At 32.4% G+C, this 13,620-nt stretch overlaps 1 protein-coding gene across 1 annotated transcript; it reads left to right on the top strand.

The window, feature by feature from the left end:
* The first annotated feature begins 3,871 nt into the window (after positions 1–3,871).
* LOC121123146 (uncharacterized) lies at positions 3,872–7,410 on the top strand. Its single transcript, XM_040718266.2, has 4 exons — positions 3,872–4,172; positions 5,823–6,196; positions 6,471–6,902; positions 6,962–7,410. The coding sequence occupies exons 1-4, from the start codon at positions 4,085–4,087 to the stop codon at positions 7,301–7,303; spliced, it is 1,236 nt and encodes a 411-aa protein (XP_040574200.1). The 5' UTR covers positions 3,872–4,084; the 3' UTR covers positions 7,304–7,410.
* The last annotated feature ends 6,210 nt before the right edge of the window (positions 7,411–13,620 follow it).

Below are 13,620 nucleotides of genomic sequence, written 5' to 3'. Positions count from 1 at the left end.
ATAAAAAGTCCCTTGAAATAACTTATGCATTTAAAGTCATCAATGACCAAGCAGAACGAGGAATGGTACTCATTGTATATTACAGTGGATCGTTAACAACTAACAAATCGCATCTTGAAGAGCATCAAAATATGTACCCTGACCCGAAAATAGAGACTATCTGAGTATTTCAGACATATTACTCAGAAAAAAAAAAGATAACCATTTATTAAAATACGTATATTATTTAATAACGCTTCATAGAGTCAAACTTGTTATTTTTATGATATAAATTATCTATTTTAAAAAAGTGATAAACTACTAAAATAAGTGTTGCACAAAACAAACGAAAATTGTTGATGATAATTGAGTATGAAATCTTTTATATAAATTATCAATTTTTAAAGCCGTTGAGCTACCTCTAAACAAAGTTCAATTTGATATAAAATTTACCAATTGTATTTTTTTTGTAATCAGAAAGAACCAATTGTCACTCTAAGACTTTAATAATTCAACAAAAATGAAAATATTAAATGAAAAATCTTCATGTTCTGTAGTGAAAAAATGGGAAACTATAAAAAATATTGCGCCCAAAACGTTATATAAGTATTAGTTTTCTCTTTGAATATTTTGGATTGTAATTCACTCCATACTTTTTTTTCTCAGAACAACATTAATATTTCTTAGAGTAAATTAAATCATCTTGAGAAATCCATTTATGAAAAAAAAAAGCTATATCGTAAACCGTTTTCTTGATAATCTAGAAAGGAGTCACTTTATTCTAGATGGAAAAAATTGGCAATTTTCAAAACTTTCAGGTTAATGAGCTACCTTCAAACATATATCCATTTTGATCAAACTTTGCCAATTGTATTTTTTTATCAAAAAGAACGGATTTAAACCCGACGACCCGGACATTTCTACAAAATAAAGAATAAGAAACACCATAATCTGCAGTCTTAAAGACCGATTTCAAGGACTAGTAGGGCCGCAAAGCAAGGAAGCTATGTTTTAGTAGTTCTCAATTCTAATTGGCTTAAATTAGAAGTTGCTACATGTTCCTCCAGCTAGGCACTCAGCCAGTGGGGGAGGGGAGGGAAAGAGTGCGTTTCTCCCCAAGTGACATAGAACATAAGAACATAGTCTTCCTTGTTTTTAGATTGAATTGTTTATTTTTTCATTGACCGCTCTTTCCCTCTATTCCAGGGGTCCGCAACCTTTTGGAGAGTAGAAGCCAAATAGCTATGTGGTATCATGAAAGAGAGCCAGACAGGTATTGCTACAGAGTCATGGTGAATTAGTATGCTTATATTGAAATGAATGCTCATGATAAGATCGTGGAACGATCAAAATTCACTCGCGGGACGATATGGTTGCAGGCCGGGGGTTGCCGACCTTTAGATGTACCTGCTTCCCTTTTCTTTTTTTAATATGAGCTTTAGCTACATACACTCGTTGGTAAAAATTAGTCCGCAATTCATATTTTATAGTATTGAGTTGTATTCAATATGAGTTGACCTAAGCTCCAGCGAGATTTCATTTATTATTACAATCTGTTTCTATACATACAAATATACTTTTCTTTTTTAATATGACAAAAGAGTCGATTCAAAAAGCCTGCAAGATTTCATTAAAATGACTATTTATTAGATCAAAAATGTATGTACAGATTACATATATATACATACGACCGTACAGATAAACTTTGTTTTTATCAATAAAAGATGCTATTCCATATTTTAATTCAATATAAAATGATAGTATATAAATTGGTATGGTTCATAGGCTATATAATATAATTTTACTAATTATCTTCATTAATGATGGTTATATAAACACAACACCCAGTAGTTTTAGTTTGAATTTTATTGCTACTAAAGTAACTTTTTGGGTAAGTGGGTTGGGAAAGAAAATTCTCTTCATTTTCTTATCTACTCAGAAGACTCAAATGCCCTGTAATCTTGATCAGGATCTATTTCCAGGGACACATTATATAATGGTGATTTCTTTGTCACACAACCTTTTAATTATATATATGCAAACTTAGTCTACAAAACAAAAAAGTAAACAAAAGTCTTAGTCTCTGTTGAGTTTATATAATAATTATCAGTATATATATATAAAAGAGTTTGTGTCTGTATGTCCTTTTTGCGTGCTCACAACGTTGAACCTAGGAAACTAGGAAACCTAGGAGGTATACATTTTGCATGAGTGCCTCTTTTGAACATGATCAGGCTAAGACGGGGTTGCCGATATTTTTTTTTGAGGAGGTCATATAAGGGGGCTTATTCTATATCCAAAACACGTATATTGTTTTTGGAGCTCAAGGAGACTATATAGGGTGTCGAATTATAAATCAAATAGTGACTGGCATCTCAAAATACAACTTTACGATTAACGACATTATCTAATTTATTCAAAATCAAAAAAAAGTTATGGAGAAAATAAGAAATCTGTGAAATGTGATTTCTCACTCCCTCCTTGGGCCGAGTAATGTCAGGTAACCCTTTGCTAGTCAACTGTTACAATGAATAAATAAATATGATTCTGCCAAAGAACGCACATTAATTTATCTATATGACATAACATACCATATAAACAATGCCTATTTATCATACTAGTATTTTAAATTAAATTAAAATATGTAATTGCATTAATCCATAAATTTAAAATCATTTTTCGGCCAAATGTTCTAAATATGTCAGTAAATAGTACGTAGTCTTCCCTCTCCTCCTGCTTGGAATCACCTTACATAGTTGGTTGCAGAGCCTGCATGTGTCACTAGTTGACAATGTCCACATCCACGTCATGATTTTCTATCCCCTCTCAACTTCGGCTTTCAAAAGGGAAAATGAAAAGTTTAACTAACATTTAGTTCCTAGCCTTCTGTATTTCTCTTGTTCCCACTGTTAATTATTATGAGCGGATTTATAATTTACATATTACTAAATGAATATTTCTTTCTTTATGGACATTATGTATATAAAATATACATTGAATTAAAGTCCTTGATTTCCATTAATTAAGGACTCTGCACCGTTTTTTTAATATTATGTACCGATGAATTATTTATAACTTTGTTTGATCTTATTCAAAGTAAAATTAGGAGGTACTAATAGGTAGTAATACGGTTTATGATTAGAAAGGGAAAAACAATTGCTACCTTGCTCTCCTTGGGACTGTCAATACTAAAAATGATTTAAAAAGGAGAAATAACGTTGAGTGACCTCATCATGGAACGAACTTTATAATTTTTAGGACTGATATGCAGGACTGAGCTGGACGAGACTGCCGTCTTCAGTATTAATTAAGGACCGATATAACACTTTTTGTGTCATTCCATGTATAGTCATTGACAAAAAATATCAATTCAATTTTTTATAGATTAATATCTAATAGTAATTCAAAGTTGGGAACAAATTATTTTTCTAATTTTTCCCTTCCTTTTTATAGTCGAGGTTAGGAGTGATGAAAAATGCTTGACATGAACACCCACAAATACTTTTCCGAAAGGGTAAATGTTAGTTAATAGACTCATAGCTCCAATCGTTCTCTTAAAAGAACTGACATTTTTAGCCGGTTCGATGTAAACTGACACATCACTAATTGATATGTACATTTTAAATTTACATACATAGGCATGCTCTCTCGGAACTTGATCCCTAAGACATATAAATGCCTCAAACTTTTTCTTTCATGATCGTGCATTAATGAAACTCATTGTTGATGCTGAGAGAATTATGAAAATTTTAAATTCTTAATTTATGACCCATCATGCATCATTATTCAACAGAGTTAAAAAAAAGGATAATTATTGAAGTGTGCTTATGGTATGGACTTCGGCTGTCTTATGTTCGTGACTAAATTTGATATATCTCTAGTTGCTTTTTCCCCTCTTCATGTTAGTGTATTATTTAGACACGAAGTCAGAACACAATTCATAGTGAACCTGAAGTGTGATTCAAAAGAAAAATAACTGAGCTTTTTAAAATTTTCGTTTCTTACATAATATTTGTGAAGTGTATAATTGACTAACATATTTTTTTAGTAACATAAACTAGAGCATAAATAGATCCAAAATTTGACCCATAGACTAAAAAAAAAAATGGATGCTAATAACGATTGGGATGTGGAAATTTTTTTAGACAGCCTTTTGAATGATACTGGTCCCAAGAATGATGTGTTGAATGGAGGTATTTTTTACTGTATATGGCAAGCAAATTCCCAAGTTCCGAAATACCAATGTTTGATATAATTTGAAAAAAAAAAAAAAAAAAAAACCTTACTAAAAAAAATATTATTTAAAGAAATACAAGATTATTTGTTATTTTTTCTTTTCCCGCGAAGTTCAGTAATTCAAAGTACACACAATTAATTAATTTTGAAAAAAAAAAAAAAACCCAACTTTTATTTATTTGACTCAGCCTCAAATCCTCAGCTAAATATCCTTCAAGGGTTGGATATACGATTATTCTGAAAGGCTGGCTTCGATGTCCTAAGCGAGAAAATTTTAAAAATGCTTTAAATAGAGTGTGGCTCACGATAATTCCATACATTTGCTAGCCTTAGTGCAGGCTCATATGGAATTGCCACTCGCTGAAAGCACATCTCTTTTCTGTAAGTATACGTTTTTTCCAAATGTTTTCTATTGTCTTTTAATGATTGAACCAATGACTTGAACTATTCAAATACATTCATATATGAGGTATAATATCAGGTATAACATTCATGGTTTGTTTATGTACAATTAATAAATATGAAACTTAATCAAATATTGAATGAATATACGGAGTGGTCCATTAAAATCTGAACACTTTGAATTTTAAAGTTGAACAAGATATAGTTTATTAATTTAGAATAAAATTTCAACAAAATTATTACAATAAATAAATCTGCGTCTGAGCTCTCTTAATCAATAATATAACCTCCCTTAGTGGCAATGATGGTTTCCACGCTACGGCAGAAGACCTGACCTGATTACTGTGGATGTAGTCCTCTGACATGACGTCCAAGAGCTGGCTGACAGTGTCTTTGGGGGATTCACTGTTTGGATAACAGGCATTGTAAGCCTTTCCCTCGACATACATGCAAAAGTTCATGGAGTTGGAATAAGGTCTGTAGGAGGGCAAAAGTGTCAAAACAGAGTTAAAAAAAACTCAAATGACTCTTGCAGCAGAGGCGAGGAGGTTCTTTCATTGCTGGTATAAAAAGTGGCATTTTCCCCCTCACAAGGGTCTTTCCAAACATTTTGTATGGCCCTCTGGACACTTTGGTCTGAAACTTCAAGACTCTCTGGCATGGGCCCTCGTGGACTTGAGGGGATTTGTCATGGGCTATTTTCTTTAACTCCCTCGGGTTCAGTTTCGCCTTTTTGACAGACTCCTTCCTCCTTTACAATGTATCGAACTTTTCTGACGGCATAGAAGGTGGTTTTGGAGACACCCAACTGCTTGGAGTTCTTGAATGAAAATTCGTCGATCAAATTCAAGTTAACTTGTCTCAACTCGTATGTTAGATAGAAAGCTAAGATTTGTTTTGCTTTGTACCTAATTGATTATGCTCTCATACATCAAAATATGACTAAATTTCAATCACTCAACCTTCATAAATTATTATTGAATTAGTAAATGTTTAGATTTCAATGGACCACCCGGTATGTGGGTAAAATACGCACTGGACTTGGGATTCTAACTCTTTCATCAGATTAGTCCTTTATCATTACTTTTCACCCAAAACTGTCACTTTAACTGATAACCCCCCACTCCCCCTCAAACTTGACTATTTAAACTCTCATTTTGTCTGAATATTATGCTAAGAATAGAATATTTCTTTTTTAATATTAGGAGACTCTTCCATTCAAGACTTCAAACTGGACCTTCTCTCTTCTCCAGAGACACCATTCGAAAATACGAAGAAATGTGTTATTTGCTATCAGGGCGAAGCAGCTGATTGCAGTTTCTATGGGGGGAAAGGCTCCTGCATAAGTTGTAGAGCCTTCTTTGGACGAGCCGTTAAGAGTAAGTCATATACTAAGTTCAAATGCTCTGAAAGTGGGAAGCTCAAATGTATCGTTGACTCCAAGTCCAGAAAGAGCTGTAAGCATTGCAGATTTTATCGTTGCGTTAATGTTGCTCATATGAAGACAGGCCTTGTCAAACTGAAGGGAGAAATTTTCCCTAATGAAATAAGTATGGGGCTTACAAGTGAAGAATTAAAAGTAAGACTGTTAATATCAACAATATGCATTAAGTATGATTTACTATGGAACCTATAAATTTTTTAAATCAAGTTCTTTGTTCTGTTTAATGAAAATTAACTAATTAATAAAATTATGATACATTAATGAATTAAATTAGTATTTTACTCGCTATTACCTTAATAACTATTTTTTTTTCCTTGTACAAGAAAATTGTTTTTTAATTAATGGATGCATAAAAAGTTTATTAAACTATAATATACATGATAATTAATGATTGTAAAATTCATTTCAGATGATTAAAAACACCATGGATAATATTAATGAAGTCATTTTTATGAAGTATTTAGATTTTTATCATTACTATCCAGAACATTTTATCAATATGCTTTTCTCTATCAAATCCGGACATCGTATTCCCTTCCGTACAGTGCAAGCTTGGGAATATTTAGAGAGATCTGCAGTCTTTCCTCTCTGTATACTTCAAATCGAAGAAGTAGGGTATTTGAGTAGCTCAGATCGACGCATACTCTTACATCAAAGCTATCCCAAATATTTTGGAATGGCCTGGTACTCTCTTGGGAAAAAGGATCCGAATTCCTTCATCATTAATCTGCGAAACAGAAAGGACGTCTCCGAGGCTCAGCTCAATACTTTCACATCCATACTTGAAGAACTATCAATTTTCACAGAGAATGAGAGTCTTTCAGTTGTTCAATACGAGGCCGTAAGTTTTATTCTTTCATAGCCTAGATATATTTTTTGAAACTAATGAATCATTAATAGATTTACGCATCGCCCTGGGCCAGCAGTTGGGAAATTGAAGAGAACCATAAAAAGCTTCAAAACCGTATTTTACACCTCAGCCGAAATGATCCAAATTACCCTCGGGATCCAATTCTATATACTTTGCTCATTCTGATGCTCCTTTTCTTTACAGATGGAGTGGAGTTCGAGGATCCCAACATGGTCGAGAAACTCCATTTGAAATATTCCCAAATGCTGTATAGATATCTAAGATCTAATATGACACAAGAGAAGGCTCAATTAAAGTACGCGCAGTGCCTTCTTCTATCCAAGGATACACGTCAAATCTATGAACTTCATTCCAAAATGCTACCCACCTAGTCTTCAATGGCCTCAAATACCCCTTTATTCATTTCTGTATAAAAATAGAGCTATATAGTTATACGTTTCTATTAAATATATATATATTAATAAAAATCGTATATGTATGTATCAAAGTTTCGTTTTTTGGGGTAAACGCAAACCAATTAGTCTGAAAATTGATGAGAAAATAATACATGGAAAACGGGTTAAATAAAATATTTTAGTTTTTTGTAATTAACCTTTTTAAAATGTGCGTTTTTCGAACCATTTAAAAAAAAAAAAAAGAATGAAAGAGTGTTTGTTTTACTACATATAAATGTAATGCACTTTTGATAAACCAAAGCAATGATAAGCAAGATTAATACATAATTGAAAGGCTATTAGTTAGTTAAGAAAAAAATATATTAAAATTGTTAGGTGTTTTTGACCTAGTAAGACCTTTTTTTCATATTCATTTTTTAAAGCTGCTATGACTATTCTTTCATCCTTGACCACGACAACATTCGGAGTATGCCCTCAAAAAATGACGGGTAGTAAGACTAAGGATTTGATCAAGTTATTAGTGTAAGTCCCTGTTGAATTATAATCAAAATTGAGGATCGAATGCGGTGTGATAATATGTCTTTGCTATTTATTATGAGTAGGACTTGGGTTTGTTTTCTTGATCTCAGATATAATTTAATAAAACCTCATCACTAGCGTTGAACTATTTGTAAGACTATAATATACTTCATGTTGTGACCAGTATTCTTTTCCCTAACATTTCCGCGCCCTACATTTTTTCCACTGGTCATTTTTCCTCAAGGAGATTTTGTCGCATAACATCCTCGCTGACTTTTTATGTTTTTCTATTATCGGTTCGAACTTTACTGTTGTATCTGGAACTGATTAATTAGGGGAAGAAGAAAAAAAGAAATAATGATAAAGAAGATATCTGTAGTCTTGTGCTATTTATGTATTTAATATTATTACAGGTGTGCGCGGGTAAAACTGAACACTCCTTTAAATTTTATGCCATGCACATATTCATAATTTTATGGAGTTGAAACCGGGTTATACTTCGAGGCAAGGGCCTTGACTAGTTATAAACAAAACTCCAGCCAAATCTAAATAGCAACAGTGAAACAACAGCCGATAATATGGAGAGACGTCGAGTCGCAATTTTGGAACTTTCCGTCCGGGGAAAAACTCCCACTGAAATTGCCAAGGTTCTGAACTGCAGCCGCACCACTGTTTACAGCGTGGTAGCCAAAGGGACTCCTGAGGCGACCTCAAGATCTAAGTCAAGGCTTCGAAGGTCGGACGAAATGGTTGCTGCCATGAAAAAGTCTGTCGAGGATAAGAGAGGGTAGGTCACCGTCAGCGGCCTCTCCAGGGAGTTCAACGTCAGCAGAAGGACCATGGAACGGCTAGTTAAGAAAGATCTTGGCCTTAAGGTCTACAAGAGAACCCCTCGTCAAGCCCTCAAGCCGTAAAATTTAAAGGAGTGTTCAGTTTTAGACGCGCAGACCTGTATAAGAAGAAGGAGTAAGGAATCACGTATCTAGGATGCTGAGTCTCTTTCGAAAGGACTCATTGACTTGTGGCACGTTAATTAATCATAGTCGTGGCCTTAGTTGAGGCTTGAAGAGATGGAAAAAACTCCAAAGTAGGAAGGAATAAATATTTATTGATGGATCATAGGTTTGTTCCGAAGATGGTGGCTAGCTTTTTATTTCTCTACCGTATCTACTTTTACTATCAACGAGATTTAATAGCTCACGAAGGTGCATCTCTTTTCTTGGATTCATCTCACTTGGCCTTAGTCTTATACCATTCTGTAATATATTTTATTAATATTAGTTATTACGATACCATTACTTATTTTTTCATTCTTTGTAGACTCCGGCTCGATTTCCCTACTTTCGGTGATACTTCCTGAATTGGTTAAAGGATTTGGTGAATATCATGAGTCTACTTAGCACTCAGTCTTTCATATGGCCCCCAAAAGTTAGAAAAATTGCCCATACACAGTTTGTATTGTCGAAAATTCCCTCACAACACCCTAATATTATTATTTATAATAAATAGGTTTATTATATATATATATACAATAATAATGTTTATTTTGTTTTGGGGAGATAACGACACAACTGGTCATAATTATAAAATTATATATTTGTAAAATGTAAACATACATACACGGTTGGCAAATTTAGAGTGGGAGATATATATGTTATGATTAGTTGGTATATTTTAAGTAAATAGGGAAATGGGCAAACTTCATGGGGTTAATGCAACAATTTTTTGTATCTTTGGACTCAGATACTCTTCACTTAGTGAATACATATACTAAAAATACATTTTTAGTTATTTTGCATTAAATAATTTTGATAGACATTTTTCTAATCTATAAAAAGTATTACAAAGGTTTTTTTTTATTCGAAAATTGTCTTATTGAGTAAAATAAGAGAAAAAATACGCCTCATTTTCTTTCATTTTCAAGAAGGAAAGATCAAATTTTTTCAATGTTTTTCTCTCTTTTTGCTCGATAAAGTATCTTTAGATAAAAAACTTATTAATTTTTGTATAGTTTAAAATAATGTATATCTTAAGTAATTAATGTAAAATTATGATTAATGCTATATTTTAATCCTTTTTTGACAAAAAGAAGAATTTTTCTCTCCTTTCAAAATTGGAACAAGACCTGCTACCTTAAGAATGCATCGTAGAAAAATGAAATTTTGCAAAGGTAATTTTCATAACAAATGACAACTTTTCCACACTACCCCTAATCGAAATTCGAATAAAAGTTGAAAATCAAAACGGAATTCACATGATGTTTGTCTTTGCTCATCACCTTAACACGTTCTTCAAAGATATAAATATATATTATGCGTCCCCACTTTTTTACAGGATATCTGTTTCAAATCCTTTTATATATATATATATATAGAATATGTAAATATACACTTTTGATAATGTATGGTATGTATATCATCATTGAAGAGCTTCCCTTTCCTTTTCATTTCATCATCATATGTAATTTGTATCTTAGGGATATATTATGTTCGTACATACACTTTCTTGTAAAAGGAATATTTCCTAAGTGAAAACGTAATTGCTCATAACGTATGTACACTAATCAAGGATCTACCTATTTTGGCTCTTTTCATGATAATTATTTACACCGATTTTGCACGACATCTTTATTTCCTAACTCATATTTATAAGGGGCCTCCAATTAAATTACTTCTTCACATGCTTTATTTCATGTTAATTAGGTAGTTCGTAAATAGTTTGTGTTTATTTGTCAAGGAAACTCATATCTGGAAAGAAGAGCCAGCCTTTAGTATGTGGAATTCGTGCTAGATGGGACTGAAAAAACTAAAAAGGACTAATCTCTTCTCAGTCTGGACCGGTCCTAATCGGTATTTTATGGTAACTAACACGTCGTTATCTTGATTGTATCCGGGAACCTTTCATCCAAAAAGAAACAGAAAAAAGGCTCTAAATAATCTGGTAGTTAGCCGTATAAGTCAATCATACCAACTGCTACTACCTATATCTCTATACACTCTTTAACTATGACCGTCATATTATTTCTTCACCATTTTAAAAATTAATTACATATGAATAAGTTTCGTAATATTAAAATCTACATAGTATTTTATTCGATACGCTATTATAATTTTCTATTAAAAGCGTAGCTATAAATTTGTATTTCTATATGATATCCAAAATTTATTCATATAAATAATAAAATAGCCAATATATATATAATGGATTAGAAAGAAATTGTATTCCTGTTATTTTGGAAACAAATCATGAGTATAGAATAACTTATTACTTTGTTTATTTATAATAAGAATACATTATGAAATAGCCATGACGTATCAAGTTAGCTGACAACAATATACAAAGGGTTACTGACTACGTAATTTCAGCTGTTGATGCTTCATCATAACCTTTTTCAAAGAGGCGATATACCTCAATACACTCTATAACTTTGGTATCAGGTATTAAAATTTGTTTATTCGAAAATTTTGCAATAGTCTAATACAGTACTTTGCAAACAAAGGTACGCGAGCTCTCTTTAGGTTCACATTGTGGGAGGCCTGTGACTACGGTTTTATCAAGAAGTAATTTCCTCCCCAACAAAAAATCTTAGTCACAACTCCATGGAGGAACGTCACATAAAGAGTTATTTAGAGATCTTGAAAAACTTCGAGAACCATGGCCTAAGATAGCTTTAGACTTTTCTATTTATGGTACTCTCAATTGTATTTCCTAATTATGACAATTTTGACTTCTACAATATCAAAATTTAAAACTATCAGTTTCACTCTGATCAAAAATTAAGTATTATTGTACAATCATAATTGACAATTAAAGGAATTGGAGTAAACCCCAATCAGTCAATCAAATTATCCTTAGATAATATATCATTTGCCTTGTGTCGTCTCCTTGGTGAACAATTAACATCCTCCATGAAAATTTAAATAACCTATAAACTATCAGAATTTAACTAGTTTGATTGAATTGATGTATAACTTGAGTTATAGTTAAATAAGCTATTTTTTTACCTTAAGCTAATTTACAATTCTCTGTTTCCCTCGTCAAGTAGAAGCTTGTCAATTTGACGTGTATATTTACATATATTCTAGTTATATACTATATATATGTATTCTTGTATGTAAATCTACTTTATCCATACAGGATTACGCAATGTATCAAAGTGTTCTACTGATAGTTCCACTATTTTGAACTTTGATTCAATCAAAATTCAATTTTTGTTCAATAAAGTTAGATTTTGGTAAAATAAAACAAAATATATTACCTTTAAAGGTAAATTGTCATACGAGATCCTCATCCATTTTCAAGCTTTTAGAGCTCTCAAAAATTTCTGGTCTCCAGGGTTTTATGAAGCTCATACTCATAAATGAACTCCCTTTGTGTTTAATTACGCAACACACATAAACATTTTGCACCTCATTTCTTCTATTTATCGAATAATCAATTTTTACTTTCAAAAAATATGTATTAGGAACCCTGTCCCATTTATATTTGCCCCCAATTGTTCCTAAGCTACTGGGACTCTATCTATTGTCAGTCAATTGTTGTACAAGTTAATATAGTCGTTTATTTGTAGCAAATAAATATCCTAGCTATTGAATTAAAGACAATCTGTCTTAAATTGAACTGACACATTTACTGAAATAAACTGGAAAGATTCTTTAAAGCTAAAATATGTCCGAGTATTATCATTACATGGAGTACAAGTAATATTATTTGACAGAGTAGCCCTTGTCCTATCTATAAAACAGACTAAATGTTGCCCCAGATATGATAACTCAGTTATCAAAAGATATTTATGTGCGTAAAAAACAGATCCATTCATCCCACTAAAAATAAAAAATAAAATATTTACAATTGATTATTCAAATTTACGAAATAGATATTTTACATATGAATTTAGACAAAAGTACTATTAGATATAAAACAGAGTAGTCGTACAAGAATGATTCCTAGAGAGCACCAATCTCTTCAAAATCTTATAATTTGGTGGCCTGAAATGTCTTTGTGTTGTTTAAGCAAACACAACATCTCCTATTTCTTCGAAAATTCAAACAATATGGGAGCATATGATCTTCCCCCTGGTTTTAATAATATTTACTTACACGGCGGTAATCCCTCTTTTTCGAACAAATCTATTCATGAATAACTTATCATGGTTCCTTTTTTGTTTAAAAAAAGTTTGAGAACTATTCCCTTAGGAAATCTAGGAGATTGTATAAAAAAGTAGTTCTTAAAATGTGATAGGCGTACCACAGTTAGTACGTGAAGGAACGTCATACATAGGTTAAGCCTTTACTATTCTACAGAGTGGGGACCCAAAACTTGTCATAGCATTTAATTACAATTTTAACCTCGTTATTTTTCATTACGAGGTTCCAACACGCAGCCAATCGAAAGCTGAAAAAAAAAAGTTTTGCTATATTCCGTAGGTTGCAAAGACCGTCTCCCTTCGAAGATATCCACATCATCAAGAAGTCTATGAAGGATGTATTTGTCTCTTGAGTATTGTTATCTTACATTTTTGCAAGCAACAATATCACTAACTCTGGCTTCCCTCCGTTTGGCCCTCCTCAAGCCATGACATCAAGCCCTTGAAATTTCCAGTTTAGTCGGTCTTAAACAAGAATATCTGCCGCACCTTTAATCCAAATTCAGATTCGTTCTAAGCCGCCATCATGAGAGCGTGGTACAACATGGGCAAGGTCGTCACAGAGCTTCCAATCTGTTCGAGGCTGTTATTAATTATGAAGGAGTACATATTGAATAAAAGTTATAGC

This window comes from Lepeophtheirus salmonis, chromosome 8, assembly GCF_016086655.4.
Source record: "Lepeophtheirus salmonis chromosome 8, UVic_Lsal_1.4, whole genome shotgun sequence".
NCBI lineage: Eukaryota > Metazoa > Arthropoda > Copepoda > Siphonostomatoida > Caligidae > Lepeophtheirus > Lepeophtheirus salmonis.
The sequence above is the reverse complement of the archived record's forward strand: the minus strand, read 5'-3'. Positions and strand labels throughout refer to the sequence as shown.